Here is a 27,322-nt window from a genome sequence, read left to right as displayed (position 1 = left end):
GGAGACTACAGAAAGGAAGAACGTGTTGAAAAGCTCCTTTTGGCATGACGTGAGAGGAATGTCTCTGAGTTGGGATAGCTGAGGTTCACTGGGAACTCCTTCACCCTCCCATTGCTCTCATCTTGGTGCAGGAACCTAACACATCAAAACACTTGGACCTGTATGTCCAGGCAACACTCGCACAGAAACCATGCTACAGAAACAGCAGCATCACACAACTTTAGGATAAAAAACCATTATAATGACTTTAGAAGGGCTGAATAAAGGGAATAAAGGCAAACCTTTGCATGAACTGGCACCAGAATCATGTTCATCTGTCAAGAACACAAACTGGCCCAAGTCAGCTGGGGGTTTGCATCTCCCCTTTGGAGCGAGAAGCATCCAAGCATGAACAAAAATAATCAGTGTCTGCAGATCACATGGGTAAGAATATGTTGCCTCTCCAAATAAAGTCTCAAAAATTGCATTAGACCTGCTATTAAAACAACATGGAGAATATAATCTCAACTCAGCAAGAAGAATAGACATTAACTCCAAATGATTTTATTCCAGGAAAACTCGTTTGAATATACGCTTAATGTCTCAAACAGTTTTTCCTATACCTGCTAAGTACTTCTGCTTGAAGCAAATTGATTGCAGTTTAATTTTCTAGATACCAACAAAATGTTAATTACCAAAGCAATTGTCTGGCATCTTTATCCTTCATCTCATCTGTATCCCAGTTTCCTTTCTTGCGAAGTATGAATACCTGCTTGTGGATTCTAATTTTTTTCCAAACATGCAACCAAATATCTCATGCCACATCGCATTTCTTTCCTCCAATATAAATAATCTTCACTTAACAGTGAATGCATTATTTCAAAGAACTATAGTTCCATTGTCATTTCCTGAAATACTTGTCTTTTGGGTAGAAATCTTCCATTCTCAGTCTCAGCTGAAAGGCAGTGCTCCTCAATTATTGCCATCCTTTCTTCACTGTGTTTTGCTCTTATTTTTAATTTTTAAAGTAAAAGCAATACTTCCAACAAAGAAGAAAGCCTAGACTTCCCCCTGAATTGTTGCTAAAGCTTAATTTGAAGGTTATGAATAATCCATTTGACAACCAGTGGAATGTTTGTGCGTAGGTCAGTAATGTTAAGATGCATCGTTCACTGAAACCAGTGCAAAGCTCCAAGAATGGCATAGAAGAGAGAAGGGCAAAGGAAAGTGCCTACAAAATGCCCAGTTTACTGGAAATGCCCAATGCAATGCCAAATACAGGAGCAGCTGAGGAAGCAAGACAACTAACTACTGCCTAGAAACATAGATATATTTTGTCTTTGAATGATTTACCCTTCTGTCTCCAAATTAATGTGGGGCAGAGGGTAGCAGGTTGGGGTAATTTTCAGCTTCCCCTTTCATGGCTGAAAAAAGGAAGATAGCAGCTATGTGCTGAGCTTATCTGGGGGATACAAATACCTCTGCAGAGCTGTTGTCTTAAACTCAAATTGGACCACTCTGACACCAGCAGGTCTTTGGGACCCAAAACGCTACAGCAATAAGACTAATGAAGATCAGTTATGCAGAGAAGCAGTAATGCCAGACCAACCCATCCCCCTTCCAAGTGGGAGTGGGACTTCATTGACGTTTTCTCTCCTTTTATTTTTTTTTCCATAACTTTTCATTCAGATACATGAAATGTAACCAGTTTCAAAAACAGAGAAGAGATTTGGTTTCATACTTTCTACACAGGTTTTTGGGTTGCTTTTTGTTTTGTTTTACCTCCCTCACCACCCATAGAAACAATTCAAAGTGAACTCAAATAGTTATTGTCAGCTTAAACATGAGAACTCCTCCCCATCACACAGATATGCTCCACTTGGGATTGTTTTCTCCATCTCCTCCTGGAAGGAGCACAATCTAGGCCAGCAGCTCCATCCACTTTCCAATCCTAAAAATAAGAAGTGTTTGTTCCTTGCCCCTTTCACTTCACAAGAGCTCAGATGTTAAATATTCAAACCATCCACATACAGAGAACTGATTCATCTCAATTATTCTTGGACGTTTTCTTCCTTCAGCACATATATACCAAATAAAGAAATATCATGAAAGCCTTTTCCCCCCTCCTCAAGTACAGCTACATCACTAGTGAATTTAAAACTCACTTTTCACTGACAGATGGCACAGAGGGCTACATGATGGGATGAGTGGTAGAAGGTTTCAGATGAGCATTCAGTACAAGTTGCACAAACTGTTTTAGTCAAGCTAAAGCGGCCACTAAGACAGTCTTTACCACCATCACCTACGTGTTTTTTAGTTTCTGCATGCCTCTATCCATCTTAAGTACATGAAGTTACCAACAGACTTAAAGGCAGACTCCCACTTCTTTTTATTGTGTATAGTTTTACACCTCTAGGTATAAAAGCATTCTTTAGGAACTGATGAAGTGGCACAGCTCCATCCTAAATCAAGGAGGGCTGTAAGAAAACTTGTGATGTTATGAGAAGCCCTAGAAATCATTTGCTTTGGGTTGTTACCCTGAAACTTCACAGGGAAGGAGCCTACAGAGGAATAACAAGTCTACTGTTGTTCCCAAAGTACATTTTGAAAGTGTTAAGTGAAAATTGATGACTACCTTTTTCTTTCAGATTTCTGTACCTACCTTTCCACTATAACATAAAAAAATACCCCAAACAAAAACATCAGTCTATCTCATGGGGGTGTTGTGAAAGTGAATTAATGTTTGCATGAAGAGCTCAATATAACGATGAAGTCCATAAAAAGAAAGGCCCAGAAGGAAATGAAGATTCCCCTCCTCAGCCCCCGGTGTGAATGGCAAGCTGTAAATAAACCCAGGGCTGTGCACTGAACAATAAAGACAGCAAACGAAATTAGCATGGTCCCTTCTGCAACCTCAAACAACGCTGGAGCTCAGCAGAGAATATGGGGATGATCAAAGGGCAGCACGGAGCAGACACATTACCAGACAACGTTAATTCCAATGTTCCCCAATTTCTGACCACATCTGCACTGAGCAGAAAATGAGTTTGTGGCACCAAGTCTGCTTTGCAGAAGTCCGCTGGCTGGTTGCCCCCTGAGGAGCATCTCCATGCCCACAGTGGGCCATTCTCCTCCCTGCTACTACTGGAGCAGCTGGGATGAGGTGGATCAGCAGCCTTCCTCCCCTGTGCGTAATGCCAAGGGAGCAAAGCACTGAGATCAAACAGCATCGCAATGGTACCCATCACGTGCGTGCTGTACTCATGGATTGTAAAAGGCTCCAGGGACAGGTGTGTTGTAGAGAGGCAGGTTAATATTCAACAAAGCAAGAACATCCACACCCATCCCAGCAGGTTGGTGCACCTGCTCCATGTACTGCATCACAGGCATCTCCTGTCCTTCTGTTGACAGGGCAAGGTTGAAGTTCAGCTCTGCAGACTGAGTGATCACCAATCAGGGAGACTTAAAGGAGAAGACATTTCAGCAAGAGGTGGCATTCTGCAGGCCTCATCCACCCAATCACAGAGTCATTAAGGTTGGAAAAGACCTCTAAGATCATCTAGTCCAACCATCCGTCTACCACCAATACTGCCCACTAAACCATGTCCCTACGTACCACATCTCCACAGTCCTTGAACACCTCCAGGGATGGTGACTCCACCACCTCCCTGTGCAGTCTGTGCCAGCACATTACCACTCCTTCTGAGAAGAAATTTCTCCTAATATCCAACCTGAATCTCCCCAGATGCAACTTGACACAACGTGATAGAAATGTTTTGCTCGATAGTTTTTGTTGGATTGCCCCCTCTCCCCAAAGACTTAGGTCAACCACATCACTGCAGTAACAAAGACTAACCTCACCAAAACAGCTCCTTGAAGGGAGCATAGAGAATTGTTCTTTACTTTAATTTCAATAATATTAAATTGAAACATTTCAAACTTAAACTTTTCAATTTGGGAGGATGATAAGTTTTAATTCTGCAAATAAAGTTTGAATTCTTTAAAACATTAAAAACTTGATTTTTTCTTAATCTAGATTGGACAAAAGAGTTACACCTCATTTTACCCAAATGTCTTTATTTTTTTGTTTGTTTGTTTTTGTCTTTTCATCTGAATAACAGTCATGTCATTTCTTTGATTTTTTTTTTTCAGAGCTACAAGCGAGCCAGAACAGTAGTTATTTGTACAGCCAAAGCGGTCATGCCACATCCATTGCCATACCTGTCGGACAGCTAAATTTAACTGCTAAATTATGGGGTGAGAAGAGGGAAATAGAAATAGAGGCTGTACCTGACAGCAACCAACCACCTTTTCTTGTTTCAGGAACAGCACTGGGGCTGCCTGAATAGTCTCCTCTTCATCCTTTCATTCCCCTGCTCAGTGCTGGAACAGAATGTCAGCTCTCAGTTGTACATTTTGTCCTATCTTAAAATCAAAATTTGAAGAACGACAGTAAGCCTAAAGAAGAGAGCTGAGAGGTTTAATTACTTGTATGTGTGTTTGAGAGGTGCTCCCATGTATACCCAGGGTTCCCGGAATCACAGCCTTAGTACAAGGGAGAAAATGAGCAGCAAGTGGCAAGCTAAAAAAAATCTCTGGCTCCCAGATATGTGCCTGAAACAGCTCATTTCCAAGAACACTGTGCTGTGAGGCTGGCCAGGCTGGGTTGCAGGAATGTCCATTCTAGTCAAATTCACCTCCCCACTACAAGGCTATGCACGCACTACTCCTAGCTCTAGTGATAACACACTGTTGCAGCCCTTGCACAGGATGTAGTTCTGTAGATGGATATCAGGTTGGTAGTTTCCTACCAGTTGCTCTATGTTGATGCTTGAGCTGAGGCAGTGATTATGTCTTTTTAGACACACCTTATGAAGTCCTTCACTGAGGTCATGCAGACCAACCTTATTCATTCTCAACCCATTTCTACCAGTTTTAAAGGCTTTATAAGGTTCTGTCTCTCTGCTGAGTCTCTCAGACCACCTGTCCATGAAATATGGCACAAGGTTGCTGGATTTCACAATCCCCTTCCTTCTTGCAAATCATAGAATCATGGAATCATTAAAACTGGAAGGACCAATAAGATCATCTACTCCAACCATCAACCCATGCCTGTGACCGCTCAAGAATATGTCACTCAGTTCCACATTTACCCTTTTCTCAAAAGCCTCCAGGAACAGTGAGTCCCCCACCTCTCTGGGCAGGCTGTTCCAGCACCTTGCCACTCTTTCTGAGCAGAAACTTTTCCTAATATCTAATCTGAATCTCCTCTGGCAGAACTTGAGGCCATTCCCTCTCGTTCTAAAGCCAGGAGTCTCAAAGGATGGTGGAAAGCATTGGGGCACATACAGTAGCCTCATCTTTGTCCTGGTGAAGATTCTCTGTCCCTTTACCATGCTTTCTTCACCCCAAACTGCTGTGGCTAAATGCACCCTCCTCCCCAGTCCTACCTCAATCCGTCCATCCTAATGCCACAACACACCAGGTTGAGAGCTTGCCCCAGCACATTCACTGCAGTCTCAGCTTCCATTATGTTTCCCACACTAACAGTGGGGCCAAAGCATAGCAGCTACTACCAGAAAAAAGATCATGGGGATCCAGCGGGTTTCTGCCCCCGCCAGCACCGCCATTAAGCACAGCACGGGCACCCAATAGCAGCCTATGGAAGCAACAGTAGTGGTTGGCCTCTATCACTGTCATTTTACAAGCTCATGGGAAGCTTTACAAATTCATCTTTATGCCATATGCGCTGTCTACACACACATCTCTTGCAATGGCACCAAGACCCACTCTATAGCAGCCTTCCCTCCTTAGATAAGGGTTATCTTTCACAAACCATGTTAAGGCAATTTGAACAAGCCAGCCATGGGAAGAAGTTCTTTCCTCCCAGTCTTCTCATACCTCCAGAGCAGCAGGCTGATGCCTGAAGGATCCACAAAATTATCTCAGAAGCCCCATTTGGGAATAAGGAGGGCAAACTTTACTCAGCTACAAGAATCAAGCACAGTTCTCCTGATGAGTACCCTCATTGCATTGCCTCTGCTTCTTTCCCCTTTCTACAGCACATCTGCATCGTTTCTGCATCTTCAGCTTCACATCATCTGCCGCACAAGGAGGACGGACACAATGGATGACTATCACCAGCATATCCTTATGCTGTACCCTTAGCAAGGTACAGTGATTAATTTCTAGTCTGGAAACTGTACAAAGCTGAAAAACTCATAACTGCACAGAAACCTCCTTGAGCTCTCGTAAGTTGGTTTCAGTTTTTAATCAACTAAAAAAAAAATAAAATAAAAAAAATAAAATAAAAAAAAAGATTCACTGACCAGTAAGAAATCCAAGCTGTTTTTAAAAGAAAGAATAGGCATGCAACATCTGTTTCACATGTTTTTTCATGTAGAAAAGAAAAGGTAGCTCAATTACATCTCTACATAAGATGAGATGAGAGGATGGTGAATTACAGTCTGGGAATTAGAGGTGAAGATACTGCTCAGCGCAGGCAGGCTGGGAACAGTGTTACTTATCTGACTATTTCAGAAGGTCACACATCCTCCTTTACTAGAGGATGTGATTATTAGAGATACTCCAATGCATTCATCCTCTCAACACAGTTATGCACTTAGGCAATGCAGTTATATCACACGTGGAGACCAGAGAAGCCAAATGACCCAATCTGCACTGTCCAGCATGCAGTAAAGCTGATCACCACTCACTTGAGCTGGTTTCCAGCAACTGGTCCATCCTTCCCTTTGGGACTGATGTGAGAACAAGAACTTTTTGCCACAGTAATGTGGCAAGTCCACGGTCATACTGCAGTGTCATCAGCAAGGTCTACCAGACATCTCTAGCGCTGCAGATATCTGCAGTGAAGAGCTGAATTATCAAGGCCTGAGTGAGCCCAGACTCTCAAGATGATGAAGACTGTGGAAGGGACCTCTGGAAGTCATCAAGTCCAACCCTGCTGTGAAAGCAGGGATTCCTAGAACAGGTTGCTCAGGACCATGTCCAAGTGACATGGTCTTTTGAAGACCTCCAAGGAGGGAGGACTGCACAACCTCTGGAGCTGATAGTGAGGATGGTGTAATTTTAGGCAAGATGCTCAGCTGCAATATTGGGCAAACATAACAGGGTAGGAAGCTTACTTCTTCCTCACCCCACTAGCAATAGATTTACACTAACTTGCACGTCATTTGCCACTGTTTCCTGAAGAGTTAACAAAAGGTTTGGTGACAGGGAAGACCAAGCAGAGCTTACAAGTCTGCTGCACCAAAGGCTCAGTTCTGCAAAGACACATTTTTTGATCCTATCTGTATTTCAGAACATCTCCAACTGAGCTCCATTAACGTAATCGATTTTTAATGTCATTATCAAGGATTGAATGTGAAGATTTTAACAGCCTATTAGACTGAAATTGAGCCTCACCCAAACCTTCCCTAAGAAGAAGAGTTTCAAAAAAACTGCAGGACTTTATTCCATTCCTGCTAATGGACCAAGAGTTACTAAAGTGACCTAGAAAAAGAGGCACTTTTTCCCTCATGTTCCAGTCCACATAACATCAGTTCAATCTCTTCTGAAGATCAGAGGTTTGTAATTACAAAAAGTGGAGTTCCCTATCACAAGGGAAGGTTTTCTCCTACTTCCCACACTAGGAAGACCAGAGGGCAGTCCTCAAGGGATCAGAAACAGAGAAACAGTATTTGCTGAGCTGGAAGAATTCCATGATTCAAAATAAAATACAGTTCATGTCCTGCTTGCTTTTGTTCTCTATGTTTCCTGAGAAGTCCCAGGCATTGGCTGATTCTCAGATCAGGCCTTTGAGACCCCGATACCTCAACCTGGCCAGCAGTTATAACCAATGGCTTCAGCAGTGCTGCTTTCACTGTGAGGCTTGTGCTGCAATAAAACATTGGTTGAAACCTCCATCCTTTTCCTTGGGAAAGAGGCATGGGTGAGGACATCACCTTCTCCCTTTTATTCATCCTCTGTGTGAACCACATCTCTTCAAACTCTACCCATGATTCAAGCAATTCAAAGACAGGACACCATCCTAAACACTGACCTTGCCATGGCTGACATTCATCTTTTTCTATTCAGTCACTTCTCCAGGAAGAGTCAAGGCACTTTTTTATTCTCTGGCAAATCAGTGACAAATACTTGTGGACATTTTGACTCAGAGCATGTCACCTCCTCCAAAGGTCCAATCTTTCCTCAGGTTAAAATCTGACAGACACCCACATTTGCAATTTCCCCTGTGTGGCACGCCATCGTTTTAACACGTTCCCCATGGTACACGAACACCGAGCTCCATGCAAGATTCTCCCACTCACTGTGAGTGAGCATCTGCATTTCTAGAGAATTATGCTGTTACCATCTATTTTATTTCTGATTCAAATTTTCCTCACTTGAATTCAACATTTTTAAGAATTATTTTTACTTCTTTTGAGACATTTTAAACTCACTTCTTTTCAATACTGTCAACCAGCCTATTTCACTATTATGTTATGAAGACAATGATGGCACCTGAATTCATTTTTGAAGAGATGGAAATGTGGATACAAAAGGGAAAGGCAATGGCTGAAAAAAATCCTTCATTAGCCAATGGCATAGGCAGAAAAACACCAAGACACCCCAAAATCCTGCTCCATTGCTCTATCTGTTAGGCAAGAAAACGGAAATTATTAGCCTGGATCTTTCTCAGACACAGCAATATTGTCTGCTACTATAGTCTCATGTTCTTTCATGTCTCCCAATTAAAGCAAGTAAATTGGTTCAGGCTGAGTTTCCTTTGTCCTTTTCACCTCTTGCAAAAGTCGGAGGTTACCATGATTTTATACCTGCTATAATTAGCTTTAATGTTGTAACCTAGGAGGAAAAAAAATAATGTTCTTTTAGTAATAGACTTAGTGGTTTTATCTCTTCTGCAACTAGTAGCCAAGTATAGTCTTTCCAAATCCTCTTACAACGTACCTAACTAAAGTACTTTGTTCAATTCTATTGAAAAAGAAAATTAAACTGTGCAACAAGTTTAGGATCCACCAAGCCAGTCCAGGCTAGGAGATTAATCTGAACACAGAACTTCAGGAATTTGTAGTGCTCTGGCCCAGGAAGCAGGCAAACAAGGCTCAGATTTGGCTGTTGAACAACCCTTATGGGCCTCTTCCAACTTGGGTGATTCTATGATTCAAGAGATAAGAAAGTTTTTCCAACATGTGTCTCCCAGTGTGGCAATAACATGCACGGATCAGTGATGAGGATATAGACGTTATCAGCTGGATGTTTTTTGGACTGCTAGAGCATCACTTACTTGGAGCATGTCATTATGAGCTTTCAAAGATAATGAAATTCTAAAAAACATTTGAGGAGTTTTCTGCAGAGTTTTTGTCCCCACCATCGCCTCCACGAAACCGAACTTTTAGCCATAGCAGCCAGAATACAATATGTGTCTAACAGGACAAGACTTCCGAATTTCATCCCATCTTTTTCTCACACCTACTTCCAATGACCACCAAGAGCACTGTTAACTGTCTACCAAACACACCAGCCAAAACTGTTTATTCCTTCACAGTGCAGAAATAGGTCACTGCCACTTTACATGACCTTTGACTACCATCCTTCAGTCAACTTAGGGGTCCTGAAAAGCAGCAGAAATTTGCATTGGTGTTGAGAGAGAGGTATGTTAACACTTCTACCTGCCATGAGAGTTTCATTGCCCAGCTTCTTGCAGCTGGATATGTTGTAAAGTCCGACTGATGCTTCATCCAGCACAGGTTCTCACTGTGACAAGATCATTTCAATCCACCATTCAGAACCTGCTGACATGTTCCAGGTCCTGCAAAAGGACTGCAGTCAAGGGGATCCCTCTCCCCTTGGAAATGTGATGTTCCACCATGGAAAGAGCAGCAAAACTACAGTACTTGGCCTGATGGTATGAGCCCTCAGTGCTCTCCAAAACCACAGCACTTTTATCAAAATGTCCTTTATATTATTAAAAGATCACCTTGGAATCATTTAAAATGAGGGACAGTGTTGAAACCCAGATCTTTCCCTGAAGTTTAGGCCTGCAGGATATTGGGGCACACTTTACACAGCACTGGAATATCAAAGTTTTTCTCAAAGCTGAAGTACGGCTTCCAAAAGATGTTTGATCTTTAAATCAGACATTAAGTGATGGGATACTACCAGTCCTATTGATATTGTTTCATGTATAAAAGGAAAGTTTAGCCCTTGACATACACTGCTTCATTTCATGTGTCATGATGTAACAGACTGGATTGCTGAATATCTCCAGCATGATTCAGAAGAAACTGCAAGATAAAGAAAAGGACAATTATGAAACAGCCTGTTCAAATTTCCACCTAACTCCTTTCAGAGAGCAGCAGGAAGTAAAAGGGTCTAATCATGCTCCTTCAAAAATCCATTTCCTTTCTGGTGAATCTGTAGATGATCTCAAGGCTCTTTTTGTCTCAAGACCCAAAACAGACCAGCTGAAGCAAAGTCTTGTGACAGTGAATTCCATGAGTTAATTATATTTCCCTTAGTAAAGGAGTTCTAAAACTTCAATTTCTTTACTGACTCTTTTTGCATCCTGCCAAAATAGATAGAGAAACACAATTTCCTCTCTTTATTCTTCTTTTTTCCTCTGAACTATATCACCCTTATGAGACTTTCCTCTTAATTTTAACTCTCAGCCTTTTCATTTCTCCTGAAATAGAGATTTTTTTCAACCCTTTAATCATTTTCACAGCCTTTCTCATAAGCTCCTATGCTCAAAGCTTTATTCAAGAGCGCTGGTTCAAGATGTTCAAGATGGGAAACTGAAACGAAAGACAATGCACTCTTCCTTTTTCTTTCTGAACTGGAAAATAAGCTGAAGATCAAGTTATGTTATTTCAGCTACAATTTGAATAAGAACAGAGATACATCCAACTAAATAGCTCTGGTTATTAGTTTAGTTCGAGAACTCTTCAGAAGAAGGACATTATGTAACAGAAGAACTCCTGGTTCTTCCAAGTGTTCTTCATTCTGTCCTTTCCTTCTTCATCTCTACATCACCCCATAGGCCATTAACACGTCTAAACCCATATTCATGGTGTGTGTGTTTTTCAGATGCTCACTGGCCAATTTGACATATGTTCTCAATAATAGGAATGTGGAGAGAGTAAACTTTAGCCTATCTCCATTAACATCCATAAGGAACAAACTTCACAGCATTTGCAAGCAAATTTACAGAGTAGGGGTGACATGTTGAGAGCAATCATTTTTCCTTTTCAAGAGGCCCAGGTACTCTTTCTATTCCCAGTGAAACACAGTACCACTCTCATCTCTATTTCTGGTCTTTTTCTTATACATCCCAGCATGAACTACCTTGAACCGAGTTAACAGCTAAATTCATTACTGGCAAAATCTAGGGTTTAACTCTGAAGTTATCTGAGATTCTTCCTCCAAGGGGATGCTTTTAAAAATCTACAGCTGATCACAAGATCAGCCTATGTAACCCCCCATAGCCAGATCTTGAAGCCAAGACATCTTCTCCAGCACTGACAGAATAACCTGAACTGTTTTCTCAAGGTTCCACTCTAAGATCGCTTAGAAAATAAGTACATTTTACTGGAAGAAAGTAATGAAGAAAGGAAGAAAAAGATTATTTTTCTGACTACTAACATATAGGAAAAAGGAGGTGGAAGGACACAAAGCTATACATTGTCAGCCATTAATTCAGCCGATACTAACCATTCCAGGAAGGAAAGACTCAGGTGTCTGGACTTCTTTTGGAAGGATCAGGAAACTTTCTACATGCTACCTCACAATACAGGTTTGACACGTGCCACAGGTAAGAAGCAGGAATCATTTAGGAGGAAGTTTTTCACACAGAGGGTGGTGACGCACTGAACAGGTTGCCCAAGGAGGCTGTGGATGCCCCAATCCCTGGAGGCATTCAAGGCCAGGCTGGATGTGGCTCTGGGCAGCCTGGTCTGCTGGTTGGCAACCCTGCACATAGCAGGGCGTAGAAACTAGATGAGCATTGTGGTCCTTTTCAACCCAGACCATTCTATGATTCTATGGTTTCTCAGCCCAAGCTGCCAGGCTTTCCCATGGCAGGAAATTGACCTTCCCACATAGCCAGGAGTTCTTGCAATGCATATTCTGCTGTCATTGAGTTCATTTACAGAGAACCCTTCCCTTAATTAAGTTCTCTCAGATTGTTCAGCATAGAGAATATACAGGATAGCAGAGGTAAGCAGAGAGCTTGTCTTAGTCTCAAGGAGCATCTGCAGGCCCCCAGATGATGGGTGCTGAGCAAAGGGCCTGAGTTACCTACAGAGACCTGGAGCCATCCAAGGATTCTTGTACAAACATGAGCCTGTTGCTCCTGACATACAGGATTAGCTTACAATTAAAATTAGGCTGATTTTCTAAATCTTCCTTCTTTTCAACAGTCACAGCCAAGTTCTTGTCATCTGAGATGAGCAGACACTTTGCCATCAAAGTGCCACTTGGGAACTGGGACACAGCACTGAAAGTAGCATTTGAGAAGCACGAGCCTGAGAAATCCTGCGCACTCCTCCACATCTAATCATGAGACAGCACTCAACACCAAATAGAGGGCTTGGGTGATTTGCATTTTTTTGTTTGTTTGTTTTTTAATGGGGTAGGAGTAATAAAATTAACATTAGTGCACTTCAGAGCTGCATTTTTATTCATTGTTTTTCGTTTTCAAACCCCTAACATTTAAACCCAGTAGCTAGATAAGCAATTCTTTCCATTGATAGAGAACAGCAAACAGTTAAACGGATACCCACTCTGCCAGGGCAGGATCAGAGATTAGGAGCAGATCACAAGGCCCAAAGTCCTCTCTCCACACCTGCAGTCTCTGTAATTGCCTGTGCATGGTACATCTGGTCCGCTCAGAAGAGGCAATATTTCCCTGCCACCTTCCTCCTTTCAAGAGCCATAAAAAGCTAAAACCACTGTCTGGACTCTGTACTAATTATCCTGGCTGGCTTTGATGAATCCCTGGCTGTGATGAGGAAGCACGCCTCCCTTTCATGTGCTATGGCCATTTTTGCTGGATAGCAGCTCAGCTTCAGGGCCTGCAGGTCAAGCACTCTTCAGGCCATGTCCAGCACCACTCTCCTTATGGGCCAAAAACTTGAGAGACATATAGAATCCTGGAATCATTAAGGTTGGAAAATACCACTTAGATCATGAAGTCCATCTCCAACCCATGCCCACTGACCATGTCCCTCAGTGCCACATCTCTACCTTTCTTGAAACACCTCCAGGGACAGCAACTCCACCGCTTTCCCCTGGGCATCTGTTCCACCGCCCAACCACTCTTTCAGAGAAAGAACACAAACAAGCACAAAACATAAAAATCAGCACAAAATGGAAAACTGAAGAAACACTCCCATTTTCTCTCCACTCAGAAAACAACTGTTTGTCAGTGCCTCATTTTCCTGGCTTATTGTGCAGTACCCATCACTTATCAGTTAGCATACCAGGTATTCAATATCTTCAATTCAGTTCTAATAAAGTAAGAAAGGAGTGTGTTGATCTCGTTATTTCTTTGTCCTTCAGAAATATTCTGACCTGAAATGCTCAGTGTGCTGCAATAGGGAGAGCAGAGCCTTGCTTCAAGGCTAACTTCTGCCAGGGAAGGGCTGGATCCACCAGTGGCTCCTCTGAGGGTCTGTGACCATCTGCAGCCCTTTGCTTCTTAAGCTTCACAGCGTGGCTTCAGCTTCCCATGAGCCCAGATGGTCAAGCAACAGATGAGAGGACAACCTTAAGTTTATGGTCCATATTGACGGATTACATGCCCTCTCCTCTTTTAGTTACCAGCCACTTGTTTTCTCTGCCTCCCTCCATCACTGCTCCAGTACGACTGTCAGATCTCCACTTAACACTTTGTAACCAGGAAAACAAGTTAATTCCCTTTCCCTCATCCTATTTTTATTTCATTTAATTTCAGAAGGTACCCTGAGCTTTCCTGAGACAACAAGCATTCATCCATCTTTGGAGCATAAAATAAATAGAGAACAGCGATCATCACCATTAAAATCTGTAGAGGTTTTGTTTTTAGCATGACTCATGCATAATGTTAACAGCAATCAGACTTGGCCCATCACCACCCCTACTGTATAACAAGTCTTACTTATTTTCCATGAGATAACTTCTCAAGATAAAGCTTGCCCCTCTTAAAACATTCATTTTCCCAACTCCTGTTGCTGCTCAGCTTTGCTTTCCAGCAGAGACACAGCGAAAGTTCCATGGAGAAAAAAAGATATCTGCATTTCCCTGCACCCACCTCCTTTATTCCCTAGCTGTCTCGATCTAAAGCTTTAAAAAGAAAACACCGAGCATACTGTCTAAGCATAACTGGAAGTGCTTTCAAGGGTTTTTTTTTTTTTTTATTCTACTTTAATTTTGGTTTTCAAATTACTATCCTCTGTGGCTATTCGGAGGTGGGGGGATTCAACCATTCTCGGCAGTACACAAGCACTAGTCACGTAGGGCCCTATAATTCAGTCATCCTACTCTAAGAGCTTTTGAATTCAAAGGAATGGAGAATAAATGTTAGAGACTACAGGCATCTACGTTGTTTGACAGCTTTAGGAATCCCAGCCCTCAACCAGACACTCACTTTTCAAACTATTTCCCAGCTTCATTACACCTCACATCTTGTCTAAAGGGTACAATCTACCTCAAGCTGGAAGATTAGATCTCTGCAGCCCACTGTACAGACCAGGCTTGATGGTTCCTGTGCTTCTCCCTTTGATAGTCATTGCCGCAACTAAGCCTGCTGCTGCTTCTCATGCACTGCACCAGAAATAGCATCTTAGACTGCCCACGTACGGAGACGGTCCTGGTAACTAGCAAAGCAAATATCAGGGATGAACAGGTCCTTGTTATTAAAGGAGTTACCTTCCAGATTATTAGCATCACCACATCCTATCGTCCAGACAATCGAGATAATTCTAGCTTTTGTAATTTGTTCCCAACTGCCTGAGACATCAGTAATTGCATGGGTACTTCGTACATATCTTTTGGCAGCTCCAGGCCTGGCACACGCTGTCTCTGCCAGTCCCACCCAGAGATCCAGGCAGCTGATCCAGCTGGCTCAAGGCAACACAAGGACTCTTCGAGAGTGTTCAGTGCAGGCCGATTAAAAGCCAAAAAAATTAACTCTGCTCATAAATGACAGATCATGAGATTTTAAGTGCTCCATTTATTTGTACTGGTCATTAGCCACTCAGTGTTGGACAAACTGCACACAGTTGTGGTCACTGCCTCCCAGAGGATCTAATGGAACCAGGAAAGGACCAGAACAGCAGCACAAGTCAGTGGTGCTCTCATGTCCAGGGAGGTCAGGTAGCCGAGGTCTCTGATAGGGGAAAAGATAGACTCATAAAACCATAGAAAAAGGAATAAATTATTTCCCAGATCTCACAAAATCTAGAAGATACCAATGGAAATCTCAGGTAGCTGGTGAGGAAGAGGAATAAGCCTCAGCTCTCTTTGTGGTGTGTAGCTGAATCATGAAATCCTTTACACAAGATTTGATGAAGCCAAAATTATAAACAGGCTCCAGAACACGTAGGAGGAGAGTCCCCTTATATCTCTCAGTTTAAAAGCCAAGAGACCTATCTTCCCACTAACTCCAACAGGAACAGATCTGAGCCCTGAAGGTCCTGAATGCAGGTTCATAGGTCCACTCATGTAACCTAGGGGTATGAATGTGGGGAGGGCTCTGTTTCCAGAACAGCAATAGAAAGTAAATAAATTCTCCTGATCTTCCCTTAAGAACAGTGCATTAAGGTTGTATACTCCCAGGCCAGTTGGGCATTTGCTTTTTTTTTTTTTTTTCTTTTTTTGGTGATTTAGAGTTGCTAATGGGTGATGTGATCACAGGAGCAAATGCAAGCCCATAAAAACGTGAAAAATAAAATGAACAGGAGCAATAAATTGCATGTGTCTCCACAACAGCAACAGGCACACCACAGTAGGGCACATTTCCTCAATACTCATCTACAACTGGAGGAGTTCATAAGAAATAAATAAAAATAAATTATAGAGGGAAGAAAATCTTCCAGGAAGCAGCAGTCTCTTATTTTCCCAGGCTTTTATTAACAGCAGATTCACAGGCTTTCTTGGAAAAAAAATGAGAAAAAACACTGCAGCTCTGCTGTCAAAAGAAACCAGGGGAGTATTTTCTGGAACAGCAAACCAAGCTTTTTAGGGGCACTATCTATTAGCCTCCAGTTTAGCTCAATAGGATATTGATCCTGATCACATAGAACAGAACCTCAATTTATTTTCTGATTAACAAGTTTCACTCTTGGATTTTGACAAACAAGATGTCCATCACTGCAGATAAACACAAAAAAAAACCAACCATATTTATCAGTAATAACAATATGAAGGCTTTGAGTAGCAAAAGCTGGGGAGGGGTGTGTCAAAAAAGCAGGTGTGGGAAGGGTTACTGCACGATCACTTTAACATTTACATAAGGGTAAGTTCAATTAATGCAGAGTCTTCCCCCACAGCCTCCTCCAAAACACACTCAGACACTGGCTGGCCTTCTTCCTATGGAAACAGCCAACGAAAGCAAAGATGTTCTTTGCTTTCACGGGTATTTTAGTTAAAAGCTGAAAATGAGATCAAGTTTTCTGACATTTGCTATCTACCTTAAAAATGTGCACCCAACAGGATTAGCAGGTGTACAACCCTGCGTGTGATATCATGAAATGCATTCCATGTTCTTTCATGTTTATATGGGGAAAAAAAAAAAAAAAGAAATCAAAATCCCTCTATAATATTGGAGATCAATGTGAAGCTGAGCTTAGGAACAGAACATCGATCTCTGCCTGTGAAACATGAAGTAACATTTTCAAGTAGAAATCCTGCACATATGGCAAAGGAAAGCTTTTGATACTGAGTAGTAAAACGATACTTCAAAACCTGATGTCCTACATAACTGTATTTGTAAGAATACATAAAGCACAAGTTCAGCACTGTCCTTTTTTATTATTCTCTGATAAATTACAGAACCTGGCTTGATTTTCATGTTTTTTTTTTCCCCTACAGATCTGCAATCACCTTCCACAGAAAGGAAAATTAAAGCACCAGTTGTGCTTCCACCTCCCTGGAGAAACAGCTGGGGCTGTTAGCAATGAGTGTTCCTCCTCAGCAGCCTGCCTTCAAAGTCTAAAAGCAGAAATACCAAGCTGCTGTCTATCTGCAGTAAAACCCTCAGACTTCCCCTTGAGGAGCAGCTAGCCCTGCAGGGAAGGCAATGGGTGGCTGAAAGGGTTTCTGGCCACTGATGGAAGCTTAAGGAAGAGGAGCGTCTGCTTTCTAGCATAGACCCATGGCAACACAGCAGTGAGGTAAAACATAAGGATCTAGGAAATTCAGTACAAAACACAGCGGGCTGCAGAGAAAATACTAATTTAACCCTGTGTTAATCTGCAGATCATTCAATCTTATTTCTCTACTGCGGGTCCCTCCACATCATTAGTGGATTTGCAAATACAGCCTCAGATTCAGAAAAGCATTGACCTAACCAAGCACACCTGGTGCTTTCAGTAAGGCCAAACAGCAACACTGGGTCACAAGCTGAAGAGCCTTGTTAAATCTAGCCCTCAGTTTACAGGATTAGAGGGCTGTGGAATTTCTCACTGGAGCTAACCCTTGGGCTTAGTGCTGATTGGTTTACACATTGCCTTCCCCACACTGCCTGCCTGGTGGGAAGTCCATGTACAAGACAGCTTCAATACAGCCCAGCTAGCATCACCATTGGAAACCAGAAGCTTTGACATTAACAGGATTGTACTTCAAAAGAATACGCATGTTTGCAGATAGCAACAGGGTTCCTTATTACAGCTGTCTAATCAAGCCGATATTCTGCAATTATACTCCAAGATCAAACAGCACTGTAAACAGCACTCACAATAAAACTGGCATCAGAAGGATGCCCATGTCACGCCTATACATTGAGCATTCAGTTGTGATTCCACAAGCATGGCACACACACTCAGTTTCAGATGCTATTGCAAAACAATATGAGTTTGAATCACAGCTAGGCATTTTTTAGCTATAAGTATTTTGATCCTTGGCCTGTGTTTATAAAATAATCAGGTAAAGTCCAGTTAAATGGCTTTAATTTGGGAAAGCTTTTATGTAGGACCTGAAGTACAGAACCCATTGGAGCCAGCCAAGCTCAAACACATACTTGAGTGTTTTGCTGAGGGATAAATTAAAGCAAGTTCTTCCCAGAACCAGGGCCTTAGTTTTGGTGGTTGGGTGGCTTGGCTGGATTTTCCATTTGTTTCTCTGAGCACACAGAAGGGCATATTGCAAACTAGAAATCAGAACATACTAATGGTGCAAATAATTGTAGCATCTATGTTAATTCTTTTTTTAATCCTGATACCCTGTGTGCTTCTAAGTATGTAAATCTGATTCTCCTTGTGGCTCCACTGAAGTTTCTATTGATTAAATACCCAGCCCCAGCAGCAGGAGGATCGAGTCCTGCATATTTATTTTCTTCCTCTCAATACATACAGAACTCCCCTTGGCCTCTCAATTGCTGTATCACATGGTACACTGAATACAAATAGAATTACAGTGCTAATGCACCCAATGAATATATCTGTATACGTATGCCAGCATTCTCCTACCAGCATCCTACCGTACACCACAAAGTAGACCAAAGAATATATATTCATCACACCCGGAAGGTTTGTGAAATGAGTGCATATTAGTAACAAGAACCAGTGTTCACTCTTCTCAGAGAAAAACTAACTGAGATTCCGAGATGAAGGCTGCAAGGTCAGGACCTCACGCAGACCCCTTTGTAAACCCTAATGTTCACAGTGAAGTACAATCTGCACACAGCAGGAGTTACTTAACATTTGTATTTTCAGCATCCACCAGATAAACATAGAAACTGTTGCAATGTGTAACAAGAAAACATAAGCATTTCCGAGAAATAAATTAGTGGTGTCTCTTCAATTAGGATACAAAATCCACAGATAACATTTTCAACTACAACCTTATGAGACATGCACCCTTCTTGAATTATTTTCAGCAACACCATTTAACAGCAAACTAAATTCATCCCTATAGAATCTTCACTGATTTCAGTGTTATAATACCCTAAAGATGGGATGCATTTAATTTGCTAGCTCACTCTACACTGACTTTTGAAGTCAGCCTGTAATGTCAGGAGATAGATTTAAATCAGGTTCAAGTACCTAGTGGCAATTAGAACCTGCAAAGCCTGAGAAATGTCAGTGAGTATCTGGACGAGATACATGCCAGCACATATACAAATAAATCTCCCCAAAGTCTCATTGTAGTTGGTTCAAAAAATGCTTTGAAAGCAATTCACTCAGCTCAATAATCATCATTTAAAGACAGTAAGGTCAGAAATGCAGTTTTAAAGCAATGTTTCACCATGACCATCCACTCTAACCCATAGTTTAAAAATAATGCAAATCAAAACAAAACTATCTCCTAAACTTAGAGCAAGAGGAGGTCACTTACCCTGTGAGGACCACAACAAAATCCATCACGTTCCAACCATTTCGGAGATAAGAGCCCTTGTGAAAAACAAACCCCAGAGCGATGATCTTTATACCAGCTTCAAAACAAAATATTCCAATAAAGTACGGCTCAGTGTCATCCTGCAAAGAATAAAAATCAGAAGCATCAAAAAGATACCCACGCGACTCCATTTGCCTCAACAGTTACAGAATAAATACACGCACCAACTTCCAATTCTTTTCAGTTCTGGACAGAGTTGAAACCAAAAGGTTCAAGCGTATTGAAACTAAGCACAGAGAAGGATTTCAGAATTATTCTTCTGAGGATAAATTTGGCTTTTTACATAGAAATTCTATCTGCCTTTATTCCAGTGGTTTCACCCCACACTTTCCACGATTATTCAAATTCCTGGAAAGAACTTTAATACTAAAATCTTACTCCAGGCATATATCTAAATGTGAAATCACATTTCTATAGTTATTGAAATGGAAGAAAAGATGTTTCTGTTTCCTGGATGAACTGTAAAAACAAATGAGAGTAATCTGGGGAAAACAAACTTACAAACGTCATCAGGAAGTCTTTTATCATTTATTCCATCACTTGTTTCGCTCTTTCTGCTTCACATTCCATAGCTTCAGATCCATCTATTTTTGTTTTGTTGTGTGCCTGATTCAGGGACAAAACCTAATTTCCTTCTGTTAATGGTGGAAGCAGAAAGATTTTTGTCTCATGACCCTATTGAAACTAAGGACTCACAGCTTCATACTCTAACCCAATAAAGCGACAAAGCTTAGAGCTTTACTAAACTTCCTTTCCATCTTTAGCACCAGATTCCTCAGTATTATATTGATAAGAGTTTAAAGAAATTTATTTCTAAAAGGAAGCATTCACAGTTGGAAAAAGAAATGTCATCAAGAAACAAGAGCAAAGTAAAAGGTGAAAGCACCAGGTGTCAATTCCAAGATCATATTAAGCAGCTTCAGCACCTGTATCCAATATTCACATGTGCCTTAGATCCATGATTTCACCTAAAGGTATTGGAAGTGAGGCAGACCTACTTAAAAGGAAGCAAGCTACCAAATTAATAAATTAGAGAATCCTTATTACAGCAGCATTGATAATTCTGATCTGAGTTGAGCTGTTGGGTACAGTTGTTTATACGCTGCAGTTCTGCTAATGTCAAAAAGTAGTTTATTTTGTGCAGAAAGAACATGAATGTCAAGTCTTTGTGGCCACAACAAAGAAAGGAGCAGTTTTGATACAAGCATTTATTTTACAAACATAGCAACTCTCTTCAACCCAGCACTGGCACACAGACCATGCTTTAGGCATGATGCTTGTTACAGAAAGCCAGCTTTTCTCTTACAGAAGAACAACATGATAGCATACCCTTCCCAAAGAGCCTCAAACACTTTTCACATTGATGTATACCCAACTCAGAAAATCAATCATGAAGCACTAATCCCTGAGGGTACCTCTAAGCTGTTGGAAATAACTACATGTAGACAGGCTTTTCCATCAGCGGCTGAATTAAACTTTTGTTTCCTACCAAGAAGGGTCCTGCATCCCTACACACATCTCAGTGACACAAAACCCCTATATCCTTCATCCTACAGCATCTCTAGTCCCTTCTACCTTTCTTAATCTCACAGCTCCCCCTCCTATTCCCCTGTGGCCAAGCAAGAAGGAAGAGAGATCTAAAATTATCGTAACGGGCTTAAGGAGAATCTACCTTACTGCTCTCTTGACTTTCCTTTGTGATCACAGAGCCACCCTACTCTGCCTGCTCTTCAGACCCATCACGCCTTCTAGATCAACAAGCACCTAAAATCTTTACAAATCAAAGGCCCCCTAGGCCATCCTTCATTTCCAAAACACATCTCTACTAGTGGGTCTCTAAAAAGAGCTTTTCTACCACATTATAAAATTAATTTTAAAATTCCCCCACTCCAAATGCACTCCCTGCTTATTACATCTTCACTTCCTGAAAGCTTTGCATCTACTCTGCTACTAGTCATACACTCTATCTAGGTCAGATGTCTTGTGGTTACAGCTCCCATCTTTAAAGGACCAGTGTTCAGGTACTCGAGGGTTTTATAGAATACGTTTTTTCCCAAAGCTAGGAGTATATAGAGCTCTTAAGAAGTGGGTCAAAAAAGTTCTTATCAACATCTAAGAAATCAGGAAGGATCGCATATGGGCTTGGGTATTTATTATTTAAAAAAAAAAAAAGGAAAAACAAAAACAAAAAACAACTACTGACAACAATGTTGAGAATGAGTACCTGAGGAAACACGAGGGGAGAGAAAGATGATCTTTTCTAAAGCCTGTCTAAATTTACACTAATTTAGCCTAAGAATCAGGTCAGTAACGAGGATAGGATTAAATACAAAAGTTATGCCCCACTAGGTAGTAGGAGCTGCTGCTGAAAAAAAGGATTTGCATTAGTGTGTGCGATGGAAGGATGTGGAGGCCAAGGAAGTGGGTGACATGCCCAGAGCAACACTGAAACAGCCCTTCTGTCAACTCAAAAATCCTGCTTTCAGGGCATCCTGCAGCCCCCTTTGGATAGGGTACTGGGGTCTTGCTTGAATTCTAGTTTAGGGAAGTAGGAGGTGATAAGTATTGATGTGAATGCTTAGAAAGAGGGTGGAGAATTTGGGCAGCAGCCAGAGCTGTGCCAGCAGGTTGTTTGCTGTGGACACAGCAAAGCTTGAGTCTGGGCCAAACACACATTTAATCAATATGTTTCAGATCAGAAACAACTTCTGCGTCTGGGAAGTCATTACTATTCCTAGTCCATTTCCTAATGTCTTTCCTTGGCCTTTGGATGTGACAGCCTTAATAGGTTTGGGTGTGTAAGCCTTTGTTCATGCAAAGCTTAATATGAACTGCTCGTATACGGCTGCATGAAGTGCCAGTGAATAGGTTAAAGAATTAAATCCATTAGGCAAGTGAAGGATCTGTCATGCTGAATATCTGAGAAAACAATTGTGTTCCATCCTCACATCAAAACCAGCCAAACACTAGGAGCTCTACAGTGACACGCATCCTACAGACCCATTGATGTCTTCAAGCAGGCTGTCCACCAGAGCTGAGCAGAAAATAAATTTTTTATCTTGTAAGTTCAGATATTGTCTCTGTCAGGCTGAGAAAATTCATGGTCTACAGAAGCTTCACATGAAAAAAAAATAAAAATGAGAAATTAGCAGGACAATGGAGAGAGCACAAGCACACCACAGGCTGGACAGCCAAGAGCACAATGGCCGAGGCATCTACCTGCAAGGTCATTCAGGCTTCGATTTGAAGCTCACCTTCCCACATCTGGAGCTCTCACCATCAGGCTCTGGGCCACTCAGTGCAATTCCCTCAGCATATTTTATCCTGGCATTGCTCCAAAGTGTATAAACAATGCAATATTTATTGGAACAGGGAGAGACTGCTTCTACAACCTATTGAATAAGGCATTCAGCTGAGATGGAGAGCAGTAAGCACGCAGCATTCCTGCTCCAGTGGATAATTACTGATTTGAAGCAAAAACTTCCAGCAGCCAAAGAATGCCAGGCTCTCAGATCAGCATAGGCAAGAACCTAGGGAGTAGAGCATTCCCCTTCCAGTGGGATCGTGAACTTATTTCTTGTTTGAAAAACAAGAACTTGCAGGCAAGATTCCAGCTCACTTTTAACTGCTTTAACCACCAGACTGATGTATTTTCAGAGCCTTCATTTTGACTCCCATTCTAGTGTCAAGTAACTTTTTTTACAGTGACAGACACAAGGTACATTTCTGCCCAAACAATCAGATTTTGACAAAGTCTCCAAACATTGGTTACAATTTTCCTGGATTTTATTAGCAGACTAGTCTCTCCCATTCTAATTTGATAGAACAACAAGATTATATGCTTCCATATAAACCTCAGTTGTGCAGAAACTCCAGTCAAAAAGAGCTAGAAATTAACCAAGCCCTGAGACAAAATAGGCATCAACAGCTTTTCTGCACTACAAACTACATGCTGAATATGAACCAAAAAAGATTACTTATAACTCAGCCATTCCAACTCTTCAAATATTGCATATACTGATATATCACTTGCTCTTCCCATGTACTCAATTAACCTTGCTTGTCAAGTAACATGAGCATGGAAAGCAAATTTAGATTGCACTGCAGGATCATATCTTGGGTCCCTGGGGAGATACATTGAGGAAAATCTTGATCAGAAGACAAAAATAATGAAAATATTTGCAAGGATTCTTCCTTCATCTTTTTCTCATCTTCAACAGACGATCTTAAGATTCCTTGTCTTTCTATCTGTGGTACAAAGTATCTGAGCAGATTTTGTTTTCCTTCAAAAACTGTCCCACATCTCACAGTTTAAAAGGCTGATGACTTACATCTCATCCTTAACATCTGATTAACTCTTCAGCAGTGAGTCTGCAGTCCAGGCTGGAGTTTTAATGAACCCAGGAGAAAGGAATTTATAGCCATAAATCATTAGCCAAAAGAGGCCATTTCTATTCCTGCCAAAGATAGTAATAAAGCACCTGGTGTTATACGTGGACTTATAATTTGGCTAAAAAAAAAAAAAAAAAAAAAAAAAAAACCTGAAAATATATGGGATAGTTTGGCCACTCTGTTTTAACAGAGAATTGTAACATTTTCAGTGAAACTACTCACAGTTTGTGGGAGCAACAGGCGCATTCTAATTAGGCTTCACTTTGAAAACCAGAAGATAGTTCTTATTCACAATGCTTAATTTTTAAAGAACATCTTGAAAATAGAAAATACCATGACTTGTAAAGATCATCACTGTTATTCTATGCTAAACTCTTTTATACTGCAGTTACAGATGTGCTGTTGTTAAGATGGCCTCAGAATATATGGTTAAAATACAACGCTGAACAGCATTGTTTGGGACAAAAATTGAAGGTTAATTCTTCCTTCATCTCCAAGGCAGAACCAACAAGTTGGGTACTATGCATTTAATTCCTTCAGTTATTTTACACTGCTGTTAATGCCAGTGCCCCGCAAAGTCATGATATGGGCAGAAACAAAAGAGTGCATAGAAGCACAGGGCATTGAAAAACAGAACTAATGCAATGGAGGAAAGAAGCAGTAAATACCATCCAGGATCCATTTGTAAGTCTGGGGATACAGTGCAACATAGAAACAACGTGCTAACCATATCACCTCCTGAATAAAATAACAAATCAGCATAAGCTTACCAAGCCAGAATATTCACAAAACAATTTCCCCTTCATTACTGTATATGTTTAAGAACCATGTATGGAACTCTGGAATTTTCCCAGCTCAATCATCATCCTAAATCTGTGCTTTGCTCACAAACCCAGATTTGCCTTTCTATCAGATTCCCAAACAGACAAAAACACATTGCCTTCTAATGCAAAAAGTTCAACACATTTTTCATTTTTTTCATCCTTACATCTTAACTAGAAATCACAGAATCACAGGAGTTGGAAGGGAACTCTGGAGATAATCTAGGCCAACACAGTAATAATAATTAACATAAAAAGTGACCAGTATGCAATGTAAGTAGGCAGTCAGCATCAGCAAATGCATTTCCAAATAGGCAGTATCAACCAGCTGAGCCTGAAATTCTTTCTAGATCTATCATTTATACACTTTTTTTTTTCTGTTTTCTGTTTTCTTCTGTTTTAAAGACTGAAATTGTGAAAGTTGCCCACTGTTATGGACCAGACTTAGAAACTGTAGCAAGCAGCTTTCAGAGGTTCAAGCATTTGATAAGAAGGATAATATTATCACTGTTACAATATTTTAATATCTACATGTAAAACACATGGAAATACATATTTATTAATCCTTTGAACATACACCAAGACTAATGAATTTAGACATGAAATATATTCCAGATCATTAACAGCAGGAGAAAAAAAAATCAGACCAAGTATTATCCATTTTTTTCCTACAGCGATGATAAGTGAAGGAATGATTTTGAAGCTATTCTTATATTTCCTTCTGAAATAAGGTAATTGAGCTCATTACCATAAAGCCTGCTGGTAAATTATTTTCCTCTGTAAGTTGGTTTCCTTTTTGGCAGGGGAATGTAATATTCTAAATCCAAAGTTTGCTTTGTATGGTCCATAATATACAGCTGTAGCTGGAAGAAAGCTGAAAGACTCACAGGCCTAAAGGTTATTCTGTTCTAACACTTCCTCTGAAAATATCAAAGATGTTCATTTGGTTCTACACATAAATCTGAGCAGGCCCTTCCTGTCTTGGTCTACATACAACATAAGTTTGCTGCTCTTCTGTTATGCTGTAAAGTCCCTCACTTTTCTTGAAATTGCACAGGATTGGCTAGCGTGATGAAGCATTCTTGTACTTATAGAATCAGGAGTTCTTTTTGTTGTCAGTATCTTATTTGTTCTGATTGTCAGTTCAATTTCTATTTGTTTACATATGGATCTTCAAAATAGATACAAGCACCCACAACATTGGGTGGCTGATTGCTCTTTGTATTAGACTAGAAGAAAAAAAATCTAAATAAATGAATAGAACTCACCAATCTCTCTGACATAGGTGTCTTGTCTCCATCCGGCAAATGTTGTTCCAGAGCCAGCACAATACAATTGGCTATGATTGTAGCTAAAATCATGTATTCAAATGGAGTGGGAACCAGAAGTTAAAGGAAAAAGAAACAAGACAGTACAAGAAGAACCACAATTAAACTCAGTTCTACCTAAAGCAATTACATTACTTGAATGCTCAAAGATCTGTTATCTCTTTTGGAGACATTTGGTCTCCTAGACTTCCTCAGTTCTTTTGGGGGTATCTTTGGAAGAACAGCAAACAAACTAGATCTCTTTTTTGTGAAAGTTAGTGACTTACACAAAATCACTCAAGGTGAAGTGAAACAAGGATGAAGAAAGGAAAAAAATGAAAAGTAAAAAAAAAAAACAAACAGAAAGCTATATTTTTATCATTTTTGAATGAGATTGATGACCCAAACTGCAACAAAATAGATAATACAGCTGTATGTCATCTGCTGAATTGTTATTCAGAAATTTGCCATCATTTAACTTGCTCACATCGTGTAAACAAGTGATGGACTAGGTAAGTTCGATTTAGAGTGTCTACTCAGGTCCAAAACATGAATTACTTCTAGATTGCAACACCTGCTCCTGGGGAGAACAAAATAGTCAGTGCTCTATCGTGATGCAAGAGGGAAGAGATCTTAAAGGAAAGAAGGCTACCCAACACAGGGTAGCCCCTCGTCTCATGCCTTCATTCTAGCTCTGAGCCGTTGCGATACTCGGCGCTCCTAGGGCGGAGCCGCGTCGCGGGAGGCAACGTTACCCCAGCACGGCGGACAGCTCCGCTCAGCACCGCGGACAGCTCCGTACCACGCCGCGGGAGATGTGCATTAGAATGTTGGGTCGTGTCATTTCAGCACCGTGGACAGCGCCCGTTCGGCACCGCGGATAACGCCGTTCGGCACCACGGGTGGCTCCGTCACTCAGCACCACGGACAGCGCCTGCCCTGTCTGCCCCCGCCCTCCTGGGCCGCAGCTCGGCCAGGACCCGGCCGCGCATCTCGGGCGTGGGGACCTGCTGGTGGCTCTGTTGAGCCGGCTGGCTCCGCAGCGCCGTGGGCCCTCTCCCCACACTGAACGCTAAAAGAGCAGTAGCCCAAGAGCCTAGAGAGGGATAGAACGTATCTAGCCGTGCAGGAAATGCGATGCTTTGGCTGCCACTGGGGCTTTGGAGCTTGTTTATTCAGACTTGAATGCAGGGAGCAGAAATGGATAAG

General features: G+C 41.3%; 1 protein-coding gene across 23 annotated transcripts in view; it reads right to left on the bottom strand.

Moving 5' to 3' along the window:
* Positions 1-27,322, bottom strand: part of CACNA1B (calcium voltage-gated channel subunit alpha1 B) — a 260,207-nt gene that overhangs the window by 230,940 nt on the left and 1,945 nt on the right. For all 23 annotated transcript variants that reach the window (XR_001464423.4, XM_015279262.4, XM_015279261.4 and 20 more), the window contains exons 2-3: positions 26,075-26,180; positions 19,534-19,673 (exon numbers count right to left, since the gene is read on the bottom strand). Coding sequence is in view for 22 of the 23 variants with exons in the window: in XM_015279262.4 (XP_015134748.3) it covers positions 19,534-19,673; positions 26,075-26,180 (246 nt within the window). In the remaining variant the exon portion in view is untranslated. The remainder of the gene's footprint in view (positions 1-19,533; positions 19,674-26,074; positions 26,181-27,322) is intronic.

Source organism: Gallus gallus, chromosome 17 (genome assembly GCF_016699485.2).
Source record: "Gallus gallus isolate bGalGal1 chromosome 17, bGalGal1.mat.broiler.GRCg7b, whole genome shotgun sequence".
NCBI lineage: Eukaryota > Metazoa > Chordata > Aves > Galliformes > Phasianidae > Gallus > Gallus gallus.
The sequence above is the reverse complement of the archived record's forward strand: the minus strand, read 5'-3'. Positions and strand labels throughout refer to the sequence as shown.